General features: G+C 49.7%; 12 protein-coding genes across 12 annotated transcripts; 3 read left to right on the forward strand and 9 right to left on the reverse strand.

Annotated features, from left to right (window-relative positions):
• Nucleotides 1-630: 630 nt before the first annotated feature.
• EURHEDRAFT_410149 (putative RNA exonuclease) lies at nucleotides 631-2,345 on the reverse strand. The gene is made up of 3 exons (XM_040781296.1): nucleotides 2,026-2,345; nucleotides 1,602-1,957; nucleotides 631-1,531 (listed from the first exon to the last, which is right to left on the reverse strand). Exons 1-3 carry the CDS (start codon nucleotides 2,213-2,215, stop codon nucleotides 791-793), a joined length of 1,287 nt encoding a protein of 428 aa, XP_040640798.1. The 5' UTR covers nucleotides 2,216-2,345; the 3' UTR covers nucleotides 631-790.
• An 835-nt stretch (nucleotides 2,346-3,180) lies between these two features.
• EURHEDRAFT_400878 (carbon-nitrogen hydrolase family protein) lies at nucleotides 3,181-4,624 on the reverse strand (the record flags this gene model as incomplete). The annotated part of the gene is made up of 4 exons (XM_040780042.1): nucleotides 3,181-3,822; nucleotides 3,856-4,051; nucleotides 4,119-4,328; nucleotides 4,602-4,624. 4 exons carry the CDS (start codon nucleotides 4,622-4,624, stop codon nucleotides 3,181-3,183), a joined length of 1,071 nt encoding a protein of 356 aa, XP_040640799.1.
• An 843-nt stretch (nucleotides 4,625-5,467) lies between these two features.
• EURHEDRAFT_451784 (Gfo/Idh/MocA family protein) lies at nucleotides 5,468-6,646 on the forward strand (the record flags this gene model as incomplete). The annotated part of the gene is made up of 3 exons (XM_040783977.1): nucleotides 5,468-5,512; nucleotides 5,569-5,853; nucleotides 5,906-6,646. 3 exons carry the CDS (start codon nucleotides 5,468-5,470, stop codon nucleotides 6,644-6,646), a joined length of 1,071 nt encoding a protein of 356 aa, XP_040640800.1.
• A 192-nt stretch (nucleotides 6,647-6,838) lies between these two features.
• EURHEDRAFT_529340 (uncharacterized protein) lies at nucleotides 6,839-8,956 on the forward strand. Its single transcript, XM_040787102.1, has 6 exons — nucleotides 6,839-6,893; nucleotides 6,943-6,957; nucleotides 7,018-7,658; nucleotides 7,705-8,314; nucleotides 8,387-8,582; nucleotides 8,642-8,956. The coding sequence occupies exons 1-6, from the start codon at nucleotides 6,857-6,859 to the stop codon at nucleotides 8,919-8,921; spliced, it is 1,779 nt and encodes a 592-aa protein (XP_040640801.1). The 5' UTR covers nucleotides 6,839-6,856; the 3' UTR covers nucleotides 8,922-8,956.
• A 16-nt stretch (nucleotides 8,957-8,972) lies between these two features.
• EURHEDRAFT_410154 (MFS general substrate transporter) lies at nucleotides 8,973-11,090 on the reverse strand. Its single transcript, XM_040781297.1, has 10 exons — nucleotides 10,815-11,090; nucleotides 10,683-10,760; nucleotides 10,496-10,620; nucleotides 10,267-10,430; nucleotides 10,132-10,215; nucleotides 9,903-10,079; nucleotides 9,757-9,840; nucleotides 9,411-9,694; nucleotides 9,251-9,353; nucleotides 8,973-9,193 (listed from the first exon to the last, which is right to left on the reverse strand). The coding sequence occupies exons 1-10, from the start codon at nucleotides 11,026-11,028 to the stop codon at nucleotides 9,058-9,060; spliced, it is 1,449 nt and encodes a 482-aa protein (XP_040640802.1). The 5' UTR covers nucleotides 11,029-11,090; the 3' UTR covers nucleotides 8,973-9,057.
• Nucleotides 11,091-11,436: 346 nt separating this feature from the next.
• On the reverse strand, nucleotides 11,437-13,491 carry EURHEDRAFT_410156 (class I adenylate-forming enzyme family protein). Its single transcript, XM_040781298.1, has 2 exons — nucleotides 11,786-13,491; nucleotides 11,437-11,720 (listed from the first exon to the last, which is right to left on the reverse strand). The coding sequence occupies exons 1-2, from the start codon at nucleotides 13,226-13,228 to the stop codon at nucleotides 11,451-11,453; spliced, it is 1,713 nt and encodes a 570-aa protein (XP_040640803.1). The 5' UTR covers nucleotides 13,229-13,491; the 3' UTR covers nucleotides 11,437-11,450.
• Nucleotides 13,492-15,081: 1,590 nt separating this feature from the next.
• EURHEDRAFT_424116 (uncharacterized protein) lies at nucleotides 15,082-15,465 on the forward strand (the record flags this gene model as incomplete). Its single annotated transcript, XM_040783370.1, has 2 exons — nucleotides 15,082-15,201; nucleotides 15,298-15,465. Coding segments are annotated over 2 exons (288 nt in total), but the record flags the coding sequence as incomplete, so codon positions are not given.
• A 410-nt stretch (nucleotides 15,466-15,875) lies between these two features.
• On the reverse strand, nucleotides 15,876-17,244 carry EURHEDRAFT_451024 (uncharacterized protein; the record flags this gene model as incomplete). Its single annotated transcript, XM_040783915.1, has 2 exons — nucleotides 15,876-17,011; nucleotides 17,058-17,244. The coding sequence occupies 2 exons, from the start codon at nucleotides 17,242-17,244 to the stop codon at nucleotides 15,876-15,878; spliced, it is 1,323 nt and encodes a 440-aa protein (XP_040640805.1).
• Nucleotides 17,245-17,295: 51 nt separating this feature from the next.
• On the reverse strand, nucleotides 17,296-18,301 carry EURHEDRAFT_319681 (uncharacterized protein). The gene is made up of 2 exons (XM_040778331.1): nucleotides 17,788-18,301; nucleotides 17,296-17,720 (listed from the first exon to the last, which is right to left on the reverse strand). The coding sequence occupies exons 1-2, from the start codon at nucleotides 18,109-18,111 to the stop codon at nucleotides 17,523-17,525; spliced, it is 522 nt and encodes a 173-aa protein (XP_040640806.1). The 5' UTR covers nucleotides 18,112-18,301; the 3' UTR covers nucleotides 17,296-17,522.
• On the reverse strand, nucleotides 18,247-20,064 carry EURHEDRAFT_410158 (glutamate decarboxylase). Its single transcript, XM_040781299.1, has 4 exons — nucleotides 19,775-20,064; nucleotides 19,701-19,728; nucleotides 18,484-19,649; nucleotides 18,247-18,435 (listed from the first exon to the last, which is right to left on the reverse strand). The coding sequence occupies exons 1-4, from the start codon at nucleotides 20,017-20,019 to the stop codon at nucleotides 18,330-18,332; spliced, it is 1,545 nt and encodes a 514-aa protein (XP_040640807.1). The 5' UTR covers nucleotides 20,020-20,064; the 3' UTR covers nucleotides 18,247-18,329.
• A 905-nt stretch (nucleotides 20,065-20,969) lies between these two features.
• Nucleotides 20,970-21,943, reverse strand: EURHEDRAFT_410161 (uncharacterized protein). The gene is made up of 2 exons (XM_040781300.1): nucleotides 21,318-21,943; nucleotides 20,970-21,237 (listed from the first exon to the last, which is right to left on the reverse strand). Exon 1 carries the CDS (start codon nucleotides 21,910-21,912, stop codon nucleotides 21,448-21,450), a length of 465 nt encoding a protein of 154 aa, XP_040640808.1. The 5' UTR covers nucleotides 21,913-21,943; the 3' UTR covers nucleotides 20,970-21,237; nucleotides 21,318-21,447.
• Nucleotides 21,944-23,591: 1,648 nt separating this feature from the next.
• Nucleotides 23,592-24,046, reverse strand: EURHEDRAFT_375718 (uncharacterized protein; the record flags this gene model as incomplete). Its single annotated transcript, XM_040778772.1, has 2 exons — nucleotides 23,592-23,881; nucleotides 23,932-24,046. 2 exons carry the CDS (start codon nucleotides 24,044-24,046, stop codon nucleotides 23,592-23,594), a joined length of 405 nt encoding a protein of 134 aa, XP_040640809.1.
• Between the last annotated feature and the right edge of the window lie 373 nt (nucleotides 24,047-24,419).

A 24,419-nucleotide genomic window follows, 5' to 3' on the forward strand; every position in this document is an offset into this window, starting at 1 on the left:
AAGGTTCAAAAAAAAAAAAAAAAAAGATTATTAAGACCGCAACAATGGAACCATTTTTGGCTCCAATGGTGTGATTTGCTTCGATTTTTCTTCCATCTGTCAGATCGTCAGGAGTTTACTATGTAACAGAGTACTCTGTAGTACTCCGTATGGGGTCCCAGATTGTGCCATCTGCATGCGAATGGCAAACCGCGTGGGCGCCAATGGTTGTCAGTATAAAATGCCTCTAATCCAGTATCCCCATATCTACTGCATATCTACATGCATATCTACTATTAATGACTCAAATCGCTCATTAAAATATCTCTACTATACAGAGTACTGCTATCTGTCCTCACCGAGTACCCTGTCTATAAACCCCATATGTATCTCCATCCCCGTATTCACTAGCCGCTAATCACGCCATTCCCGACTCGGCAATCATTCCCCGCCGTGTCCTCCTATTGGTTGGTTACACAACCTCCTTCCCAATCCGGTGTTACGCCCCACTTGCTTATCGCCTGTTCGGGTCGTGTTAGTCATTTTTGCCACTACGTTGATTGGTCCGGTTGAGGCGGCTGCCAAGAGTCACGAGACACTGAGCCTGAGAGAAATGGCATGTGATTTCAGAAGTACAAGTTCGCTATCGAGGCGCTGTACGGAATACGTTATTGTTGATTGTGAATCTCAGACAGGAGGTAAATACAGCGTATCCATAGTATGGTAACTGGTTGGAGATACCTGATACCGATCTTCTTCACCCCACATGAGCAATTCGCCCGTTTGAGCACGCCATTCGTCTGACGTATTCCTATCCCAGTCCTGTTCGCACATACCAATCCACCAGCCATCGGCACGCCATCGCATCTTCCACACTGTCATGTCCTTTTCGCCCCTGTTGAATCTGCATTCCCAGTATCATTTCCGTCAGATGCTTCAGTGATCGTCCGCCGGGGGTTCCGTCCTTCTTCTCCGGCTCGGCGGTGTCCTTGTCCGCATCGGTCTGTTTCTTAGCAGCCTCCATAGCAGCAGCAGCAGCATCCCGTCGCCACCCCTCTACCACAAACGTATCAATCACTTGATCATGAATCCATCGTAATGCCATCATATCGCTCTGGCCCCCATGCATCACTACGATCGTCCCCCGGCCGACATACCGCCACACCTGCGCTCGCGCCGCATCCCGCCCGCCCACTATGCATTGCTTCCGTTTCCGTGCCGTTTCGAGCATCTCCCGGGTTACCCCAGAGTACCGAGTGTTGAGATGCTGCAACCGTACACGCGGATACACCAGCGAATCTATCAGGATCTCGCCCGTGAAGAAATCCACCATGCTGATCCGCACTAGCTCCGGCTCCCCGTAGATTGATACCCCCATTTCGCAATCCAAGGCCACCGCCATCCGGGGATCCCACCATTTCATTGGCATGATAGGTGTCGTGTAGAGCATCCATTCCATTTCCAATTCTCCATCTGCGTATTCCACAGGCGTATGGCGATCCTTCTCGATGCAACCGGGGGTTGAAACGTGCTTTTGACAGCAGGTAAAGTGCTATTATCCGAGATTACATACGTCAGTTCCGAAAAAACAAACATTCCAGATTGATTGATAAGAACCGAACCTTGTTCATAACCCGACCAGTATGAAACTGACAGATGGCTGTTTTTGTTTTCTTGCCTCCTTTTTCCTTGCCCTGTTTATCTCCGGCCGCTTCGCTCGTCTTGCCCTCGTCCGCCTTGTCGGTCACCTCTCGCACGGTCACCGTCGTCACCGGCACACACCCATCCTCCTTATCCTCGTCCTCGTCATTCTCCGCGTCATCTGTCTTTCTGTCCGTAACTGTCGATCCATTGATCTTAGAATCTTTTTCCTTTCCCCTGCCCCGTCTATTCCGCTTTCCGGTCGCTTCACCCTCGCCGTCCCCATCTCCCTTCTCCTTCTCTTCCCTCTTCACCGACTTTCTCGTCCGTATTCGACCTGCTCAGCATCAGCTCCACTTACTACCACTCGCCTAATCAAGAAAAAAGAGAAAAAGGGAGACAAACCATGACAATCCCGACACCTCCTAAACGCCAAAACCTCGTCTTTCCCCAGATTCTCCAACTTGTATCCCTCGTGCTTTAGCCTCTCGGGAGTCATAACAAAAGCACGCATTTTCGTGAAGTAGGCATCGGAGTAGATGACTGGTACGGGCGCTGGTGTCGTTGCCATTGGCGTTGTGCGTGGACTGGACATTGTTGGTGGTAGTGTTGTTGTTTTGGTGTTGCTGTTTTCATATACGTAGTGATCTGTAGATGTGGGGCCGTTTCTTTATTTTAGGCGGGGATTTTTGTTTATCGTCGGAATAAACGGCAGTAAAGAGTAGATGTCAGTGATAACGTTTGTAGACGATGGATTCGAGGGTAAATAGAAAGAATCGTGAGGCTGGGTAATTGAGTTGGTGGCAGGTGTGGTTGCCTGGTTTGAGTCACACTGCATCTAATACAGCGCACCTCATATATGTGTATATCTGTCGTCCCCGTCGCTTTTACATTTTAGTGGACATGGACCAAATTTAGAGCAGGAAGAAATGCATTTGGATGTTTATCAAGAGCCAAACGTTCATCTAAAGCCACGATGACATTTCACCCAGTTGGTCATTCAAAACCCAGGGTATTTCTAGTCCCATGGATCAAGATTCACGAAAGAAGACGTATCCTTCATTTAGATCCAAGGATTCAACGGTCTCATCCTAGCAATCCCTCAACGCGCTCGCACCATAACTTCCATAAGCCTACTTCTCAACAGCCAGTTTCAACCAAATCCGCTCTTCCAAGTACGCCGGCCAATGCGCGGTATAAAGCCTTTCAATCTCCACGGACTTGTGCACCTTTAGCCTCGCCAACCCCCGGATAAACACCACGCTCTGTCCCATCCCATGATGTATTGGGTCCTCAATATCCCACGGCGGGTCATACATAGTGGCAGATGAGTGAAGGGGGAAGGCGAGGAGATTCAGTGAAGATGGGGGTTTGTGTTAAGTTGCCATGTATAGATGGGTCCATTGCTCCGCCAACCAAAGTACGGGGCATATACTTACGGAACATCCCATCTCCTCCAGTACGATGTGACAAACATTGGACCGACTGTCTAATTAAGACGCGATGATCATTTCAAGGTTCAGGTTGCGGCAGGAAAGGCTAGTTATATGCCCTAGCTGCTTACTCTACCGACTCACTAGCATAATGCACTGGCCTCGAAGCCCTCATATTAGCCCGTAAGCTCAAAAGATCCGGCCTTGAATAATGCCCAACAATATCAAGAAACTGCTTCGCCTTCAACTTCCCCTTCAAATCAACATCCGCGTACAAAATCCCCTCCTCACCCGCCCCCAGCATCTCACACAAAGGCTCTCCCTCGAATCCAAAAATCTGCGAAAATCCACCCCCAGGCAAACTCGGATACTCCCAACCCTCCACCCCATTCCTCCCCGCATTCTCTTTCTTCATAACCTGACTACAAACAAGCACACAGCACGCCCCCTCAAACGCCATAGTCTGTGAAATCGTCCGGCACATCGTCCCACTCGCCTGGTAGCTCCACTGCTGCTTAAGGGGCTCCGGTGCGTCCCACATAGCAGGCCAGCTGGCAATGTGGATGTCGACGTCCTGCGAGTATTCGTGATAGCGGAGTAATGGCTGGGTGTGTTCCCAGCAGTTTAGGGCGCCGATTTTGCCGAGGGGTGTTGGGACGACGGTTTTTAGGGAGTCGCCTTCGCCGGTACCCCAGTGGGCACGCTCGATATGGGTTGGCTTGATTTTGCGGCGGTTGTGGGTGATTTCACCGGAGGGGGATATGAAGGCCTGTTGTCAGTAAGCGGGTGGTACGTCACATACTGGCTCCGGGGGGTTATGTACCTGAGAGATGTACATGGAGCACTTATCGCGCTCACTATACCCCAATACCACAAACAAACCAGCCTTTTTCACCGCAGCGCAGATCCGCAGCATCTGCGGAGAATCCCTGGCCATCGAGTTCTGCATGTATTCAAACATGAAACCGCCATTTTCAAACGGCGATTTAGCATACATGCTCCTTTGTCAGTCAGCCAACCTTGTCTATAAACTAAGCCTAGGCCTTAAACTGAGGAACGACATACCAAGGATATCCCGGAATAAACACTTCAGGAAATCCAAGTACCTGAGCCCCATTCGTCGCTGCCTCTTCAATGATGGAAATGACTTTCTGGACACCACCTTCGAGGTCGTTCCAGATGGGCTCTGCCTGAACGGCAGCGACACGTACTTTTTGATCCATGGGCTTAGAGTTTACGGTGCCGTGGCGTAACAAGACTTGAGGTTGAATGGACCTAGAATGGCCAGAGTGAAAATTTATATGTGCTGTCATGAGGGTAATCAGCGGGGTTATGCAACTTGCCGCGGATAAGCATTATCCCTGTGATGGTACTTTTGTTCTGGATGATATAATTGGAGCCAAGGCCGGCACATATGGCTGTATACCTTGTTGTTTTCTGATATTCCCTTGTCTCACTAAGTGACTGAATAAAAGAAACCTCCCAAAAGTTACATACTACATACCCAGATATTCGTATCAAATAGCAGCCACGAAAAGGCCGACGTACGCTACGTGGGATATCCTATACATGCGGTTGCTTCCGTTGCCAGGGAAGCTCACGCAAGCCACAGTCGCCAAGCTTACAGCTCAATATTATATAGAGCTCTCAGGTACAAGTCTATGCTTGCGGGTCCGGGGTTTGGCCTACTCCTTATTCCCGCACAGATGCTACCTCTTGCGCTGGTCCCGAGTCGGCTCATAGGTCCCCAGGGGGGTGACAGATGTTGCATGCATAACCTTCTTCTGTAAGGTCTAGTTGGAAAATATGATTTTATCGTTGTGATTTGAATATGCGTATGGTTTCCCAGAACCAAGCGCCTAAAGCCGGGGAACATTTCCAAGTTTGGGAATAGGTCATGGTGGGTTCTCTCTGAACAGTAATTGTTTAAGTACCCTTTTGCTTGATATATAGGCACCGCTGTACAAATCGGGCGCGGCTTACTAGTTAAGGAGATCTTCACTGAGCGGACCTTCGTATGCCCTAAGCTATCACTGCGGATCCTGCGGAGGTGCGCCGATGGGTGAAAATTAGTCCATGCCATTCTCATGGGATGAATGCTGTTGGGATTAGAGAGGGTATATGCAAAAATTTAACAATGCTTTCAATGCCCGGTGATGTTGTATACCCCGTTACTCGTTTTGTCAAGTGTCCGCGACGCCCTAAGCCAAGAATTACCGGATTTGGAAAGCGCCGCCGGTGTCTTGCCCTATGGAGTTGACGACACTGTACTTCGTAGGATGTTTTTTATCTGACGAAGAATAATAAATAGCTCTAAGATTCCGTCAAAAATTTGAAATCCATCTTCTCTGACCATCCACTGCATCTCTACCATAAACACATCAACCCCCCCCCCCCAAAAATCCATCATGACCATGGACCGCCGTCTGAAAATCGGAGTCGTTGGCCTAGGCCGAATGGTACGTGCCTCCATTCATCTACCCTTGCTCCTGGTTTAATATGTTCTCTGTTCCAGGGCAAGCGCCACGTCCACACCCTGCTGTACCGCACTCCCCGGGCACAGGTTGTTGCCGTGTGCAGCACGACTCCCCACGAAATCGCCTGGGCAAAGGAAAACGAGGAATACAAGGAGTTTGGTATCGAGGCTTACAGTGACTATAATGAGATGCTATCTCACCCAGGCCTCCAGGCAGTCTGGATCTCAACCAGCACTGACGTCCATGCGAGCCAGTCTTTGGCGGCAATTGAAAAGGGCGTTCATGTTCTCTGCGAGAAGCCGTTGAGCACTGATCTTGAGGAGGTATACTATATTATTTCTTTTGCGACTCCTTGGTATAAACTAACATGAACAGGCACAATCCGTCGTCGACGCGGCCAAAAACAAACCCTCCCTCAAAGTAATGGCCGGCTTCTCCCGCCGCTTCGACGCTTCCTACAGAGACACCAGCGACAAAATCTTCGCCCAACAAGCCATCGGCTCCCCCTTCATGGTCCGCTCTAACACCTGCGACCTCCGCGATGACTCCGGCTTCTTCGTGCAATACGCCTCCCACAACGGCGGCATCTTCGTCGACTGTGCAATCCACGACATCGACCTGTCCCTCTGGTTCTTAGGAAACCCAGTCCCCAAGGCCTGTTGGGCAGCAGGAACTCTACAGCACCATCCTGAACTCAAGGATTTCTCGGATGTGGACAATGCAGCTGGAATTGTCGAATTCTGGGGCGGCAAGATAGCGTATTTCTACTGTTCGCGCACGCAGGCGCATGGGCATGACGTTTGTACCGAGATTACTGGTACGCAGGGAAAAGTGATGGTGAATGTGGTCCCGCGGAAGAACAATGTGGTTCTTGCGGATAAGTTGGGGATGAGACATGAGGTGCAGCCGGAGTACTGGGAGCGGTTTGAGGATGCATTTGCGAGAGAGGCGAATGAGTTTGTGGATGCGGTTGTTAATGATGGGGCTGTTCCTGTGCCGCTGGAGACGGGGATTACGGTTATGAAGATTGGGAGGGGCCTGCAGCAGGCTTTGTTGACGGGGGAGGTTGTGAGGTTTGATGAGAGGGGAGAGCAGGTGCAGGCTTCTAAGCTTTAGAGAACACAGTTAGAACTGATATACTGCTTATGCTGTTCTCCATATAACTCCAAAAATTGACTCCTTTGATTTGAGGCTGTTCCACTATGGCGGGGATTCCTACCGAATATAGCAAAACGCGGGGGTCTCCACCTCCGCAAATACCATAAGCGTCAACCATCGCCGGCACGATCCCAACACTGATTCTTGATAGAAACGAATATACTAGACATGCCGACAGCCAAAGCACCCTGTATCAATTGCCGCGGTACGAACCACAACATCCACACAATGTACCTTAACTAACATCACAATAGAAAAGCACCTAAAATGTACGCCGTAGTATCAATCACCTCCATCGACCCCATGCTAATATAAATACTCTGTTGTAGGCGACAAACAGGAGCCAACATGCAAACGCTGCAAAACAAGAGGTCTAAAGTGCATACGTGCTCTCCGAAAAATTAACTTCCGACATTGGTCGACGGATAAGTCTGAGACGCGGTTCTCGGGGGACCAAACTTGGGTTAATAGTAGGCCCAGGGATTGGAAGGTACCGATGCGGGTGGAGTCGTCGTCAGCGAGATTGGAGACAACGTTTCAGGAAACGCCTGGACTTTCGGGTTTGTCGGATGGGCAGGGTTCTTTTCAGGGGCTGTCTGGATCTTCAGGGAGTGTGACGAGCTTGGGATGTGTTGATCCATTGCTCGTACCTGAGGGGGGAGATGATCGTTTACAAGATGGGAATGTTGGCCAAACACACCAACTTCGCAACGATATTCCAGGTTTGCGGGAGTCAAATTCGACTAATGTGTCACCCGGGGATTTGTCGAGTTTGTATTTTTCTATTTCGCCCGGGACGAGCGATGGAGACGTTCAGTTGGACCCACCAGTCGAGTCTGATATTGGCCAGAGGAACAATTATGAGAACGAGTGTCCATTATACGGCGAGGAGGAACCCTATTTTCCGGCGCACACCAGCATCCTGGAATCATGCCTTCTGCGCTATTTCATCGAAGAGTTATCCCCACTGGTGAGCCAGATCCCTATCAACTAATCTCAGATACTGACAGGTATAGTTCGACCACTGCGACGAAAGAAAGCACTTTCAGCTAGTAGTCCCCTTCCGAGCACAGCACTGTCCAACGCTCCGCAATGCACTCTTCGCAGTATCTTCGCGCCATCTTGTCCGACGACCACAATACATGACACCACAGGGTGTGCTGTACCATGCCCAACTACTCACCGATCTAAAAAGTTCTACGGCAGTCGAGTACATGCTTCAATGTATCCCCGGACTTGTGCAATTCCCTGAGATTCAGGACTTAGTAGAACAAGAGAATATCATGGCGGCTGCAGTTATCCTCCGGCAGTATGAGGAGATAGAAGAAGACATGGGGGACGACGACGAGATGGGGATAGAGCTGCGTGAACAGGTCAATTTCTTGGCTATCACTCAGACTATTATCGATTCGATGATTTCTTCTCCGCTAAATCAGTCGCTGGCGACGGCGGCTTACTGGATTGCGATTCGGCAAGAGGTATATTGTGCGTTGACGAGAGAGCGAACATTGAGCATGCGCTTTAGTGTGGAAGATTGGCAGAATGCGTCTGTCGCGAATACCTTGATCATGCTAGTTGGGGAGGTTGCTAAATGGTGTTGGGGAGAGAAGTCTCCTGAGGAATGGGGTATGTTCTCTCTTCTTTCTCCCTTACTTCTCTCTCTTTCAATTGCTTGAGAAGTCAAGCTAACCCACATAGAACGACTCAATACACACCAACAACAACTCATGCAAATCCACAAAACTCACCTCATCCCAATCCTCTCCCGAAAAGCAGACAAATCAAAAGGCGAAATCTTCCCCACAGTCTGGTACACCTCCGACGCCCAAGTAACCGCAACCCAACACCTAGAACTAGCCAGAATGATTCTCATTGCTGAAAGCCCACATCTCACGTAAGTCCCTTCCACCCTCCCACTTTCCATCGTGTCATATTAATCCATAAAATTGGTAGGGACGCACCCCGCTCCCTCCATCGCAAAGCTGAGTCCCAAGTCCGCTGCATCGTCCTTAACGTGTGCGGCATCGCGTTAAGCCATCTACGCTGCCAACCTGCGCTTGTAAATGCTGTAATTGCTATCACGCTCTACGGGGAGTATTTCACGGAGCAGGAGGAGAGGGAGGCGCTTGTGGGGATTGTTGAGCGGACGAGAGAGTTGCGGGCTTGGCCTATGGAGAAACCGTTTTTGACGCTGAAGAGGAGGTGGGAGGTAGCAGATTGTGGGGGTTTGTGATGGTTACTTTATGGGTATCTCTAGCAATTGCCGGATGATGTATTGAATAAAATCGAATTTGGTTTTGTTATAGTTATAACTAAGTTCATTTCTATTATATACAAGCCAGCCAAAACCTAAGATGATGATAGATAACTCAGGCCTCATCGCCCTTCTGATTAGCAGCATTCTGCCCCTCGGCAATTACATCGGCGGGAATACGCTCTGGTGTTGAGTTCACAAGCATGATCATGGGGAGTATAGCGGCTCCAAGAAGCGCGAATGTCACACAGCTGGACTGAGGTTAGTACAATGTTCTGGCAAAATGATATGGGCAGGGTAGAGCGTACAATCCAGTAAGTGGGTCACTTTCTGTCTGAGTGTTCATGCCGTAGGCAACAGCCTGACCAACGGCTTCGATACATCTGAATGCAGCACCGTTGCGAACGTTTTCTAACCGTCCCCGTTAGCATGTCCTATTCCTCGTTTCCAATCAAGCTGAATACTCACCCTGCGCATCCGTCGCGAAAGACGACAGCAGCCAATACATATACGACTGCGACAACGGACCTGTAGTCTGCACAAAGAAATACGGCAGGAATGACGTAGGGTACAGTCCGTCATCCCAATCAATCTTACCGGGATCATGCCTCCTGAACTTGGTCTGCATGATGATGGACCAGATGTACACGCCGATGTTGAGGATGATGACGATGTAGAGACCGACTTGTGCGCGGCGGCGCTGGCCGAGGTATTTCAGGTCGAGGATGTAGCCGAGGCCGAAGCAGCCGATGCTGGTGAGGGAGGCGAGGTCAGTTAATTCAGTAATGATGAGAGGGATGTATGTTGGACGTACATGCAGAAGAAAGGAGAGACCAAAGAGGAGAGAGCTCGCGCACGGACGGAGAAGTAGGTTCCTAGGTAGGTACTCCAGCTCCCACTGATATATTTGTTAGCTCTATCGTGCTTGAGGCAATGAGCAAGGGGACTGATGGTGCTTGCCTGTAGAAAAATGACCACAGTGCCCAAAGGGCAGAGAGCACAATGAGCTTCGAGGTTATCGTCTTCGCAATGCGCCTAACTTCCTTCTTTGTCGAAAGGGTCTCTGCCATGACAATTTGTGTACCATCATTTCGAACAACGCGTTCAAAAGGGATAATCAAGAGCGCAAATGGGAAACTGAGCAAGAGCATTAGTATCCATTGCCTTTTTAGTTGCTCGGGGCGCTCACGCGATGCACTCGATAATCACGAATGCAATGTAAGTATCCGGAGTGACACTGGCACTGGCCCCTTTTACGTGGTTCTTCGACAGGCTTCACTGGTTATTAGTCAAGTACATCCATCGCAGAAGCCGAAAAACTCACTTGATCGCGCCTCCAACAAGCTGTCCGAGGTTCCGCGCCACGATCCACAAAGCCAGGTACTTACCACGGGCTCCCGTAGGTGCAAGTGTCATAATGGCACCAGCTTCAGCGACATACCAACAACCGGTGCCAATACCGGCAATGGCACCACTGAGGATGAGATACTGCAGTCATGGATATTTGTTAGTTGCATACTCTGGAAAGCTGTCTGTTGCCGGTGAAAACCCACCCATTGGTTTCCAAACTTGCTGTTGCAGTAGTACGCAGACCCCTCAATGGGGAAGGACATGGAGCCGATGACCAAAGCCCACTTAACACCGAGCTTGTTCACAATGGGGCCGCCGAAGAAGCAAACTGGGACACATCACCCCATTAATACACAATAAGTCGGCGATGAAGGCTGCTGGAATACACACCAAGAGCAAGCATGGCATATCTGATTGCGTTTGCAATATTTGACACCTGGGGAGTTGCAAGTCCACCACCACCGAGGCCTGGCAATGATAAGCTGCGTACTCAGACGATTTTAACCCTAGTCGTGCACCCACCGGTGATCGCATCAGACATGGCTGGTCCACAGAAAGACTGTACGCTCAGGATTATCATCTGCGTCAAACTGTGCTGCCATACCCGCCTCCACAACGGGACACTCGCCCTGTACAGCTCCATGTCGATACCCTGGCCAAGGTTCGGTGCATTTCCTGGCGACGTGGGAGGGTCATTGCGTACATTGGCTGTGGCCGTCTTTGTGCCAGTCATCATGAAAATATCGTACAAACACAGCGTATACTACATCTTGAGGGGCTTGTTCGACACCGGTCAATTTATACACACAGCATCAGATTCTGGGGTTCAACGTATACTTCCCCGAAGTGCGGAGATAAGCTCCGCACTTGAGGTTCGGTTATCTCGAAGCTGTTCCTCCAGACTTAAGGAAGGTCCACACGATCCTGCGCTATCTTGGCGATATGGCTACCGATGGTGATTGGTCGGATTATCGTAACCGACTAGTATCTGGAATCTTGTGCTCTATCGGAGTTGTTCTTCGTGAACTACTATGCCGACAACGCGCTTGGGATCCGATGCTGATAGCGGCAAAAGTCCGAGGAATGAAGTTCGCATGCCTCTATCTTTAAGATTCACTGATCTAATTGAATTGTCTATCGATATCACGCAATTGACAATTATCCCAACACTGCCTGTCTCTGCAAAATAGCATCAACAATATCCTTCTTCACAATCTTGTGGCTCGAATTCTTCGGCCAGTCTGACCAGCCCAAGTCCGAAAAGAATGCAACTCCTCCTAACGTGTACTCCGGACCGAGTGTTTGAATAATTTGCTGCTTCACTTTCCGTCGAATGTCGGGCAGATCGTCCGTCTCTAGTCGTGCTCCTTTCATCACAGCTATGGCTTTGGCTCCGTATGACGGGTCTGGTATTCCCACGACTTGAACCTGCGTTGCATCAGCACAGAGTACAGAGTATATAAAATACATAGGATTCGATGGTGGGAACGAACCTCATCCAAAAAAGCCTTCTCTAGACAATCCTCCACTATCGATGGCACAATACCAACTCCTTTACACTTGATCATATCCTTACTTCTTCCGACGATGAAAATCACCCCAGAGCCATCCATATACGCAAGGTCACCGGTTTTGAACCATCGCCTTCCAAATTCGTCTTCCAAGAATGCCTTGCTGGTATGCTCTTCGCTCAGATACCAATTTACGAGACTGGTCGAGTCGACTTCCAACCCACCAACGACACCACGGGCCACGATGTTATTGTCATTCCCGCTTTCGCAAATCCGGATAGCCGTGCCTGGCAATGCACGCCCCAGACCAGGAATATTTCCCTGGCCAGTAACCGGAATCGGTTCCTCGCCCAACCACCCGAATAGCGGCGCACCCTCTGACATACCCCAATGGAACACCAATCGCTTAGTCTGTAGGCTCCTTTTGCCCTGGGCGATCACATCCGCTTGACACGTATCCCCAGAGCAAGTCACGAACCTTAACGTCGAGGGACGATGCGTGGTCAGCGCCGGACTATTCGACAATGACCGCACCTGGCTGGGCACAAGCATCATATTGGTAATTTGCTGCGTAACAATGGCTCGAAGAGCAATTTCATCACTAAAGTAACTGCTGGGAACCACAACACAACCGCCTCCTCGCCATGAGTTGAGGCAGCCGAGATAGCATATCGGGCGGAAACACATGCTTGTCACTAGGAATCGCGCTGTGGGGTCCCATCGGCTACCGTAAAAGGAATGGTAGCCGGTGATTTCTGCGCTGATGTTCTGGACTGTTAATGGGCAGCCTTTGGGGAAACTAGTCGTTCCGCTTGTGAAAAGAATGTAAGCCACTACGTCGGGGTCGCTTTTGGCCGGTGGAAGTGTGATGTTCATCGGAGGGATTAGGTGAGATAGAGACAGCCAGCCCGGAAGAGTACCACCGTTGCAAATGAGCTGCAGCATAATTTCCCTCGAGCAATGCTGATTATACGCCCTGGCAGCTGTCTCATCCAGAACAACAATCACTTTCGGGTCGAGTGCTCCTATCAAATACTCCAATTCCTCCGCTCGTCCAAGAGCAGTCGGATCAATTGGCGCGAAAACAGCCCCTATCCGAAAACACGCCCATAGAAGTACACCCCATTCCGCGGAATTGGGTACAAACAGCGCGACCACGTCACCTGGCCTCACACCTCCAGAAACAAAACTAGCAGCGACGGATTCGGCTGCTTCGATTAGCTGGCGGAAGGTCCAGCTAAAGTAATCCTGCGATGGAGTTTGTGTTCTGATGAGGTTGGATAAGTGACTTGCTGGCTGATGTAGTGCAGCTAATGCTTCTGCATCGAGCCTCTCGGCGCCGGTGGATGATAGCCATTGCCAGAGACTATCCGGGATAGCTGGTGCAGGACCACCGGAATAAAAGGAGATTTCGGAGGATGACATTATCGACGCCAGTCATAAGAGCAATGTGCGAATGAATGTAGAATGACAGTGCCAGGGGGGATCTGTCAGATTGAAAGATGTTTATTTGTTAACAGTGGCGAACTTCGGTGTGGAGATCTGTTTGAACAAGATAAAGTTACGATCCTGTTTATTATGCCACCCTGTGCAAATGATGAATCCGAGAGTAGTCAGGACCATCTTCGTAATATTTTTCTCCGCACCTACGTGGACTATGCATGATGAATAAGTTCTGCATAGAAATAATCAGTCCCAACGACAGTTGACTCCATCGCACAAAAAGACATAACCCGGACATGTAAGTAGTACGTACTAAAAAGTAATGGTAGTGAACTTGATCATGCCAAGCACACCAACATTAAATCCGCGTTTGCATGGTCCATATTTGACATTGTTGTCTCCAAATGCTTCCACACTCCTTCAAACCATCTGACAATAATACATTTAAATTGGCTTCAGAGATTCTCGAAGCTGTTATCGATATTGCGAAGGCTTGTGGGCAATGGTCCTAAATCCTTAACTTGCATGCGGTATGAGCCCGCTGTGGACAAATCACTTCGACTGTTATGTTCACGATGAAGAATAAGACCATCAGACTGTCAGTCTTTGCTGGCCACAGAAACAAAATTCAATGGATACCATTTTAGTTCCCCCCATATGATCCTTGACAATCTCTCCATCCTTTATCCAAGTGTCCAATGAGACATTCCAGAATCTTACCAACTTTTTTCTGGGTCAGCGAACTCCATCCAGGAGCCGGAAACATGAAGTCATCAACTCCAGATTCTGGTAACTGGAGCACATCCTGGATAGAGGTACTCTTGGCCAATGCGCATATTGCTTGGAGGTCAGCCTCCTTGTAATCCGTAAGCGCATAGAGAGCCAAGTTTGCATTGTCAAGGTTATTACAGCCGCACTGTTCGAGCTCCGCTCCCAAACCTGTGGGTAGAAAAGCCAGTCACGGCGGTCAAGAAAGCATTTGGTTTATACAGACCGTGGGGTGCAAGCGTGTAAACAGATGGAGAGATTTCTCTGCAAGACAAGGATTATGATCTTTCAATGGACTGCTGTCCTACACTCAAAGTCTCTGACGCAAACGCTCACCCCTTCAGATTCAACAGTCATCACTTGGCCGACACGTACTACTGCAGGGGAGAAGGTTGGTAGGAGGAGACGAAAGATGCAAGAAAGCCAGTCCTCAGAAGGTGGATCCATGATGCCCATACTCTCAACATTAGGTTACGCACCTAGTATCAGTCTAGATAGTGGATGGCCATGAAATATTAGCCTCTTAAACCCTGATAGTTGTGTATCTCATTGGTGGACAAAGCTGTATATACATAGAAACAAAGCTGGATCCGTACTCCGTGATAATAACCATATCCCAGACAGAACAAATCGTCCACTAAATAAAGTAGAGTACCAACGCTTGTCACCCAGACCACAAGTGATCCGAGAATAGCAACTATCTCCACTAGTTAGAATATCCGAATGGAGTCAAGAATACGAATGCGAGCTTCAACCCTACGAACTTCGTACGTAGATCACTGTCAAGCATCTATCTTCAGAAAAGAAATTTAAAATCTCTGCCTATCCGTAAAAATGCTCTAGAATAAATAACCAGGCAGTAGTGAATATACGAGTACGAATGTAGTCCTCCATAGAATACATAAAACCCCGTAAACCCATACCTCCACATCACACACATACAGATACAGCATACTTCATGTCCTTCATTCTCTATCAATCCCCATCTCTCACCAATACTCAATCAACAAGATACAATATACAAAATGCACCTCCCTTTCCCGTTACCAACCCCTACCCGGGCTCTCAAAAAACGCCTTTACATAACAATCGGCTCCCTAATCCTTGTCACCTTCGTCCTAATCATCGCCCGCATAGCCGATAAAGGCACGCCCTCCACCAGGACGAATACATGGGGTATAGCCGTCGTACGTCCCTCTCTTACCCTTTACCTTCCATCAACCCTATTCCATCCCCTTCCCAGCCAAACAATCTCATCATACTGATAAAATGGCCGTGTGCAGTGCATAAAAGCAGCCGTCTTCCTAGCCTACCAAGTCCTAACAACGTACCACCGCAAACTCCAAAAATGGGCAAGTCTGAAAGTGAACATGACGCTCGATATCATCGATACAGTGTTTTGGTTCGCGCTCTTTATTATTAGTATTATGGGTGCGGCCGCGGGGAAGAGCGCTAGTAGTCAGGCGTTGGGGGCGGTTGTTGCAGGGTTGACAGTTGTTCTTTGGTGAGTTTTTTTCTCTTTTTCCCCCTGGGGTTTAAGTATGAGGGGTTGAGGTGGTGCTAATGTGACCGTGGTAGTGCGATTGTCGGGTTCCTGGCGGTGGTTTGTACAAGAGAGTATAGGGCGTTCAAGAGGAATGCGAATGCGAATATGGATGTGGAGGCGGGTTGTGGTGATAAGGCGGAAATTGCGGTTTGAAGCCGTTTTGATACAGATGTCCTTACGAGTAATGAGTGGATGAAGGTAAGGGTCATGATCATCATTCAAGTATCATATGCGAGCGTTATATCAACCTTATGGGGGATGTATTTGTAATGTCAGATATACAAACCCAGCTTGCTGTCCGCCTATACAAAAAAATCACTCAAGTGCATAAACCGGCGCCTTCGCCAAAACATTCACCGGCCCTTTCCCGCGTACTTCAGCACTCACAAACGACGCAAATCGAATCCTCGTCTGTCCCGTTGCAGGACCACTCGTACTTTCATCCTTGCTCTCTTTGGCCGTTGTAGCCGGCGCGGCAGGTGCATTCCGCCTCCCCATCAACGCCCCAAACACCGCTGTCATCTTTCTCTCAGGCCCCGCTGTCCCCAATGCCGGGGAGGATGTTGGCGAGGGAGATTGCGAGGAGGGAGAGTCGGGGTCTGTACTGGCGGTGGGTTCTGTGTCAGTTGACTGCCCCTGCCCAGCAGGGTTTGTGGACTCTAGATCGGGACGGCGGGTGTCCTCCGATTTCACGTTGGTTAATGGCGGCACGCCTACTTCGGGCTTCATTTGTCGCTCGTCGAGGATGGATCCTGGCAGTGGGTATTCGATGCAGACGTCGCGGGATTCCAGGGGAATTTTCTCTGCGATGCCTACGGCGTTTTCGACGATTAGACGTGCGCCGTTGTCCATGCCTACGGGTGGAGGACTGTTGAGGTGCACTTCGAGAGAGGCGATGAGTTTGGAAACGAGGTGGTCGACGAGTTTTGCGCGGTTCTCGTCGGCCGTGCGGCCGTGGAGTTGGGCATCGCCTAGTCCGTCGAATGTCGTGCGTCGCCAGTTCGAGATTTTAGCAATGGCGTTCTCCTTATCCTCTTCGGTGGTGACTGGCTTGGAACCGTGCTGCTGGCGGAGGTTATTTTCGATACTCTTCAGTTGCTGGCTGAAGTTCGATTCCAGGGATGGGTGGAAATAGCGATGGAAAATCTCCTCGGCAAGCCAGCGGCTGATGAATGCGCGTCCGATGGCCGTCATCTCTTTCCCGCCCGTGGTGTGCGCGTTGTCGTTCGCATAACCGATCAACCAAGGTGGGAGACTCTTCCAGTCGTTGCGGATGGAGAATGCAAGGTCTTTAATGGCGCCGTCGAGCCGGCCGAAACGGTTGGCGTACTCGTTGTCGTCGAGAACGGTACGAGAGACAGCCATGCGTTGGTGAGCGACGGTGTTCTGGAGATGTTGCACTTGGGCATCTTTTTCAAAGTAGTACCGCTTCACCTTGGAGTATTTGGCCACTGTTTCGTTAGCCAGCGTACAAGCAATAGTGCAGAGCACACGTACAAAGTTCATCATGCTTCTGCACCAACGACCGAACGTCACATTCCTCCTCTCGTCTCTGAGCCGGACCCGGGGTACTGCGTCCCTGGTCCTGGCTAGTTGACGAGCTATTCTTCGAACCAGCCGGATACGGCGATTGGCGACCGGTCTGATTCGATTGACCCGCGGGTCCAGCACGGTCGGCAGCCATGGCCTGCACAGATGCCGTGTCGCTATAAGCAGATATCAACGAGGTCGCTAGAGACAACTGAGAGGGTGGCCGTATCGACTGATACGGTGTTTGTGTTGGTGTTTGCGTCTGGCTCGAACCGTGATTGCTAGTGTGTACTTGTAGTTTGTCCGAGTCGGCGGTGCTCGTGCTGGTCCGATGTTGAACAGATGTAGTATCACTCTCCCGTGTGGCTGTGGCTAGCTGTTGCGAGTGCGAATCGGTTTCTGGCGTCGAAATCTCCGGGATTGATTGAGAATTCAATGACACATCGTCTTTAGGCGCTGATCGTCGCGCTGCTTTGGGGGCGGTTGTTGTCGTGGGCCGCGGGCGGTGCGACTTGGACAGGGTACGGCCCAGAAAACCAGGGATGTTGTTCGCGGTGGACGAGGGAGGGGAGGACGAGGTGGACGGGGGTTTCTTCGTTGTCTGGTGCTTTTGCAGCTTGCGCCGGTCTTCTTGGTCGCCGGGGCGCTGGTCGGGTCAGCATTGAATCGTAGTGTAGATGGTAGAAGAGGAGCGTACTGGTTCGGGGTCCTGGAAGAGATGAGCGGTTTGAGTACGCCGAATGGAGGCAGGTTCTGGGATTGGCTCCTGGGAAGCTTGTGCCTGGGAGTGAGATTGGGATTGAGATGGTCGATGGAGGGACCGTTGTTGTCGGTCGGGTTGACGGTCGGTGCGGGGATCACCACCACGGAGGTCGGAAGAACGATGGAAGTCGGGAATGGAAGACCCAGAGTGAATGCTGTCGTTGTTTTGATGGGGGGGATAGGTTGACAGTTGCTCTACTGAGTGATAGTTCCGGGCAGACGGTTTGAACTGGTTTTTTTTCCTCCAGAAGAATGGCATGTTGAGGAGGGAAAGAGAAGAGAAAGTGGACGAAGAATGAGTGCACGGGGAGAGGACGGAGCGATGATAAATAATACACGACGATCAGACAATTATATCAGACACAATCACAAATGCTCAAAAGATATAAATATAGTGGCGATGGCCGAGGCTGAAAGTATATTCCTTTTACGAGTACGCCTCGCTAGCTAAGTTTTTAACTATTTAAAAGCTGTCCTCTAGCACACCCCGTGAGTCTTGCCCGTCTGACCCTGCAACGAGTGCTTCTCGCCCTTGTATTCCGGGTGGTTATGCTGCGACTTGTGCGAGTTGGTCCGGATATACCTGTTTATGTTAGCGCCGAGACAGTTTACCGTACTAAAGGGAACATACGAAGTGTACTTGTCCAACATCTTCTCGTCCATCTCCTGCAACGTCTTCATACCCAACTGGATGTCCGTCAACAGCGCCTGGCACCGTCCCATGGTGAAGTCCTCGCGGACGACCACACGCATCAACTTGAGCTTATTGCTGTTCGGCGCCATCGTGTACGCCGGCACAATCCATCCCCGTTCGCGCAGCTGGTGAGCCAGGGCAAACTCATCATAGAAGCCAGAGCGGTCCGAGGGCAGACAGAATGCCACGACGGGCAGTCCGTTGCCACTACGCTGGCTGATGATTTTGAACCCTTGCTCTTCCAAACGCGCGGCAAGGAAGTCCGCGATCTTGGTGATGTTGAGCATGATAGACCGGTAGCCGTGCTTACCCAGACGGATCATCTGGTAGTACTGGCCGATGACCTGCGAAGCACCCTTGGAGAAGTTCAGGGTGAAACTGGCCTGCTCCGCACCCAGGTAGTTGATGTTAAAGATCAGCTCTTGGGGGAGGTATTCCGGCGAACGCCAGATGACCCAGCCGACACCGGGGTAGACCAGACCGTACTTGTGGCCGGAAACGTTGATCGAGACGACGCGTTCCAGACGGAAGTCCCAGACCAGGTCCGGCTTGACGAAGGGAGCGACGAAGCCACCGCTGGCCGCGTCGACATGAATAGGGGTGTCCAGGCCGCGCTCGATCAGGAGATCGTTGATGCCCTTGACATCCTCATACTCACCAGTGTAGGTGGTGCCCATGATGGCACAGATACCAATGGTGTTCTCGTCAACGAGATCCACAGCCTGTTGGGGGTCGATGACGTAGCGCTCCTCGGTACAGTACACATAGCGCTCCTCAATGTCAAAGTAGCGGGCGGCCTTTTCCCAGCAGACCTGAACGGCACTGTTCATGACAATGTTGGGCTTACTAGTGTCCTTACCCTCGGCCTTCCGCTTGTTCTGCCAGGCCTTCTTCATGGCCAACGTGCCCAGCATGATGGCCTCGGAGGATCCGATTGTCGAGGTACCCATTGGATGCTCACTCTCACTGGTGACGGGGGCATTGAACATCCGGGCGATCATGTTGACGCAACGGTTCTGGATCTCAGCAGACTGGGGGTATTCCTCGTAGTCGATAAAGTTCTTGCTGAAGGACTCCGACATGAGTTTTTCGACTTCATCTTCCTGTTTCTGTCAGCCATTCCCCATATCCAGGACAATCCCACTGGAACATACCATGTACGTGGTGACGAAACTCGCCAGGCTACTTTATTAGCCCAATTCTCAATCGTCCTCAGGGGCTAACATACTTGAGCATCGGATTACCATCCAGACTCAATTCGTCCTTGATCAACCGATAAGCGACATCACGAGGCATCTCTCGCTCTGGCATCTCCACACCGGGCATCTGCTGAACAGCAAACCGGCTGCCATACACACTGGACGCGTAATTGTCTCCATCCTGCACGGGAGTATCGAGCTGAACGGCCGCCAACCGGTCGGCAGCGTCCTGGTCAGAGGGCTGGTTTTTCTTGATCTGAGCGAGATGAACCATTGTGCACTGTAAGGATAGAAATCTGTATGAGAGAATGGAGGAGAGATCGAGGGGTTATGAGAGACCCCTCAGTCTATACTTGTATTCAGCTGAACCGGCCCCTCCGGTCCAGACTTGGCTTCAAAGCTTAGCCTTGATTATCGGCAAGTGAGCAGCAGCCACGAAGCAACTCGGAACCCCACTGATTGCTTCATTCAATTCCCGCAGTGGATTCCATTACACAGTGTTTCGGATATAAACTGCAGTAACCAGTCAATATCAAGTATACCGACCTGTGTTTTCTCTCCGAGAAAATATTCTACGTCATGGCCCCACGACAAGTGGGGTGTGGCTGGTGGCTGCCTGGATTTGTGGCTGAGCATATACATCGTGATGAATACCTCAACACCACGGTGGCCGAAATTATGAAGAGTCCTGCAATCAATTACGAGAAGGGATTGCTGAGATTGTTAGATGCCAATACCTTGAAGGACTGTCCATATATTCAACACCAGTCAGACCGTCAGCCAATGGGGGAAAGAGGCTTGATGAAAAGCACAACCAGATTGTTGAGAATGGGAAGTGGCTAACCATTGGCTTAATCTTGATACCTTGTTGAGCAGGCGTGCTGGGAATAGATGGCCTTGAGATTATGATGCCTGGAAATATCTTGAGTAACAGTGACGGCTACGTTGTTTTCATGCTCAACTGCAGACGATTTAATATCTTCGGGCCCGCTCCTCTATAGGAATCCTTCCAAGTGTGATCAGCTTGACCAGATGGTCAATAGGCAAACAGCCTAGACAAATGGATGTGAACGGCTTCACCTTTCTAGATCGATTCATCTACAGATTATGGTCATAAGTCATCAGCAGGATGGAGATTGTTCGAAAGGTCTCATTTGAAGGATGATAAACACTAGGATTTGGCCATACTTGGAAGCCTTCCATATCTTTTTTCTTAAAAAGCCAGGTCTGGCATGGATACAGCAAGTACATAACCGACATGGGCCATCCCACTGGCCTCGCCAAGAATCATTTCTGGATTCTGCCAAAATACCTAGATTGGACCCGGCTCACGAAGCACACAGCCCTTTAGGCCAATTCATGAACGATAGAAGTCCGAGAAACTGGAAGAATCACGATGTTGCCGGAAAGCACAGGATGACTTGGAAGTGTTGTAATGTCCCCGTCATCTCATAATCTGCAGAAGAATAGCGATGAAAGAAATTAGATTACTGTAATTCTCCTATATAACCTAGCAGTATCTACAAACCAACTTACATATTACCAACTACTGATCAACCTCATGATACCTAGTATCCCGTCTCGCACCACCATTAAACCAACCCGAAGGTCCCAATCGCTGGTTCAAACCCAATCCCACCTCCTCGTACAACTCCGGCGACTTCAGCAGTCTTGGTGTCTGTGGTGTCAAAGGCACTTCCAATTAATCGACATTGAAAACCCCCTTACCGGGGCTCCGGCCCTGGGCGCCATCTATCCTTGAAAGAGATATCTGCATCGGTGATATGGTCCAGAAGAGGATCCAACCCCTTGACGTCTTCTGTGTTGAAGACTGTCGATATACTGGCGGTCCGGGTTGTTTGGAGGATGGTGGAGAATTTGGTGCTGCAGGAGCCGTGGTTTTCTGGTGTACATCTCCAGAAAAAAAGTCTCCAAGTTCGTCTATGATGGACATGTAAGAATATCTCTCCATTTGGTCAAAATCATGCGTTGAAGAGTTTTCTATGTTGGTCAAGTGTGACATGTCGACGGACATCACTTCGTTCAATGCTTGGATATGTGGTATCCGAATATCTTGCTGGCCATTGGCGGAGGTAAAATTGGCCTCATAAGATGCGTTGTACAGTTTACAGCTTAGAACCACCGCATTTAGTGCCTTCTCGCTCATTTACTTTCTCTGTACAGTCGCCCTGTTCCGCCATATGAGGAAATGTCGCTATGAACATGGACATAGGGTTGGTTGAGCGCTCATCGGTCTCGGGCAGCCCAGTGAGGTTGCCTCTGTTGATGCGTAAACTATATGTATTATCTCCGTTGTGCTTCTCAAACGGTAGAGTTTTATTCTTGAAATTAGCGTTGGCTGGCCATGCCAGGTACCCAAAAGTGAAGGCCACGCAAGCCAGGTCTTTTCGATCATCAACACCTACGGTGCTGATATTGAGTATTGCAGACAGCACATTCTGTGTAATATCACGGTGGACATCGTCATCGGCATGCTCACATTTCATTGCGGGGCCATAAAATTCCAGTACCCACGACGAGCTGATTGAAGGAGGTTTGGTTGACATAATAGTCCCCTGGACGGCTGTATTGACCAGGATACGTTGAACTTAAGGTTTGCTAGCCTCATACACGAAATGGGGAATATTGGCGTGATCGAAAATGGTAGCAAACTTGAATTGCCGAAAATCAACACGGGGAACTCTCGTGAGCGTAGCATTCGAAAAGGGTGTCATGCGGCAGGAGTAATAACAGTCGCCACCGGTAGAAGCCATGCAATGCAAGCAAGCAGCATGCTGAGCGGATAATACCACCATATAACATAATCGAGCACCACGGATCTATTCTTCAGAACAGAGAAAAGGTCGTCAATTATACCGATGCTTCTCACGCGACCTTTGATTGCCTTCCATGCGAATTGATCAAAGACGGTTGAGACGGCAATTCCAAGAAGAGACTTGACGAGCAATACAAATAGAGTACCAATTGAGACGCTGAACTGCTGGTCTGAGATACTGTAAGAGGAAGCTATCGAGGACAAGGGGCCGTTGTCGAGGATCGGTTTACCGTTGGGGTTATTTTAGAAAAGATGGTGCCCAATTGCAGAACCAAGAGCTGCCAGGAGGGTTGAGATCCTGATAATCGGCGCAGAGCATCGTAAATTCAATAGAAACCAAGCCATGTTGCGTTGTTGAAAACAGAACGACGAAGGGAAGAACATCAACCCAGCAAGAAAGAAGAATTAACGATCCTGCGGCTTACATCTCGAGGTGATAGGGGCGTTGTTTGAGTCCTAAATTCAAACAAGGCTGAAGTACATGATAAGCACCAGACAAAGACAACCACAGAGGCTTGGCTGCATGGGATAAACTTACAGGGACCAAGGGACAGCTTATCGGATTAAATTGGAACGATGGAGAAATTTAATTAGTAGAAAAGGGGAAGGGAAGAGGAAAATAGCTAGACGTTGGCTTCATCTACTTAATAGTAAATGAATGGTACACACCCTCTTTCCGGAAGGGGGAGAAGAGAAGGCTAGTCAATTGGACGGATACATCAAGTCTTTTCGATTTCTTTGACGTCCAGACCCTCGGACATCATCGTTAGACATATCCTCAAAGATTCCAAATCAACAGGCAGTCACGATGCACCGTGTAATTTTCTACTGCTGCAGACCTAAGCATGATTTCAATCCAATGGTTTCCTATGTAGCACATTGCATAGAATCAGCTGAAAAAGAGAATATTTGTGATTATGGACAATCCTTCCAAACATCGGACTTGCAGGGTATCATAGTCGTTGACCGGAGCATCCGTCAACTTTCGCTAATTACAAAATTGCAAAAAATTATACTAAACACAGCATCTTTTTCCACCAAAGCACAAACGCAGCCCTCCCCACCTCCAACTCATCCTTATCCTCATCTTCTATAGGCTCCGGCAACGACTCCCGAACCACAATCGGCCTGCGTAAGTGGTAGAATGTCTCTCGGCAAAACGGACAACTCCCGTCTTTTGTACAGAGCCATTTGTCTATGCATTGTTTATGAATGAGATGGTTGCAGGGGAGACGTCGGAATATCGAGTCGTGGGTCATGTCGTCGAAGCAGAGGGGGCATGTTTCCGGGAGGTGGCCGTCTAATTAGTTAGTTATCTGCTGCCGGTCTTGAAATATGTTATATACTTACTGTCATCTGGATAGTCCAGTCCCAGGAAGCAGGGCATCCGGGCTTGTTCGACATCTCGGGCATGTAGTGGTCCCTTTTCGGTTTGTGAGGGGACATAGATATCGGGATCGGACATTGTATATACTGTGGAGACAACTGATAAAAGAGGATGCATATAGAGGCCAGTAGGAAGGTTTAAATATGTGGGTATAATGTAGCAATAAGACTAAAGTAATGGTTGAATCGAGTGACGTCTCAAGTTGAAGTTATCGGAGTTTCATAGATCGTTCCAGCGGGCACTTGAAACCTTTTATTTACATCGGTGGCATCGGGTTCCAATTACTTGTTTATCAGTCTCTCGAACGAGTCTTTAAAATTTTCCTGCCGGGCTTCCGAATATCGCGCGTCCGTTCGTTGAGATGACTCGTATGTATGCATGGCGGCGATCCCTCGGCCAACGTTCGGCGAACTGGCTCGCGGTGGCCAGACTTGTCATTTACAAATCGATT

The sequence above is a fragment of the Aspergillus ruber genome, assembly GCF_000600275.1.
Source record: "Aspergillus ruber CBS 135680 unplaced genomic scaffold scaffold00006, whole genome shotgun sequence".
NCBI lineage: Eukaryota > Fungi > Ascomycota > Eurotiomycetes > Eurotiales > Aspergillaceae > Aspergillus > Aspergillus ruber.

Coding starts and splice junctions, on each gene's coding strand:
- EURHEDRAFT_410149 (XM_040781296.1), bottom strand. CDS start 2,215: ATGTCCAGTCCACGCACAACGCCAATGGCAACGACACCAGCGCCCGTA. Junction 1,958..2,025: donor GAGGTGTCGGGATTGTCATG/GTTTGTCTCCCT, acceptor GATGCTGAGCAG/GTCGAATACGGACGAGAAAG. Junction 1,532..1,601: donor CTGGTCGGGTTATGAACAAG/GTTCGGTTCTTA, acceptor CTCGGATAATAG/CACTTTACCTGCTGTCAAAA.
- EURHEDRAFT_529340 (XM_040787102.1), top strand. CDS start 6,857: ATGCCGACAGCCAAAGCACCCTGTATCAATTGCCGCG. Junction 7,659..7,704: donor TCGAAGAGTTATCCCCACTG/GTGAGCCAGATC, acceptor TGACAGGTATAG/TTCGACCACTGCGACGAAAG. Junction 8,583..8,641: donor GCTGAAAGCCCACATCTCAC/GTAAGTCCCTTC, acceptor TAAAATTGGTAG/GGACGCACCCCGCTCCCTCC.
- EURHEDRAFT_410154 (XM_040781297.1), bottom strand. CDS start 11,028: ATGATGACTGGCACAAAGACGGCCACAGCCAATGTACGCAATGACCCT. Junction 9,841..9,902: donor CTGTGGTCATTTTTCTACAG/GCAAGCACCATC, acceptor CAAATATATCAG/TGGGAGCTGGAGTACCTACC. Junction 9,695..9,756: donor GTCTCTCCTTTCTTCTGCAT/GTACGTCCAACA, acceptor CTCCCTCACCAG/CATCGGCTGCTTCGGCCTCG.
- EURHEDRAFT_410156 (XM_040781298.1), bottom strand. CDS start 13,228: ATGTCATCCTCCGAAATCTCCTTTTATTCCGGTGGTCCTGCACCAGCT. Junction 11,721..11,785: donor AGAAGGCTTTTTTGGATGAG/GTTCGTTCCCAC, acceptor GATGCAACGCAG/GTTCAAGTCGTGGGAATACC.
- EURHEDRAFT_319681 (XM_040778331.1), bottom strand. CDS start 18,111: ATGCCATTCTTCTGGAGGAAAAAAAACCAGTTCAAACCGTCTGCCCGG. Junction 17,721..17,787: donor TCTTCCAGGACCCCGAACCA/GTACGCTCCTCT, acceptor CCGGCGACCAAG/AAGACCGGCGCAAGCTGCAA.
- EURHEDRAFT_410158 (XM_040781299.1), bottom strand. CDS start 20,019: ATGGTTCATCTCGCTCAGATCAAGAAAAACCAGCCCTCTGACCAGGAC. Junction 19,650..19,700: donor GTTTCGTCACCACGTACATG/GTATGTTCCAGT, acceptor TGACAGAAACAG/GAAGATGAAGTCGAAAAACT. Junction 18,436..18,483: donor ATGTTGGACAAGTACACTTC/GTATGTTCCCTT, acceptor TAACATAAACAG/GTATATCCGGACCAACTCGC.
- EURHEDRAFT_410161 (XM_040781300.1), bottom strand. CDS start 21,912: ATGAGCGAGAAGGCACTAAATGCGGTGGTTCTAAGCTGTAAACTGTAC.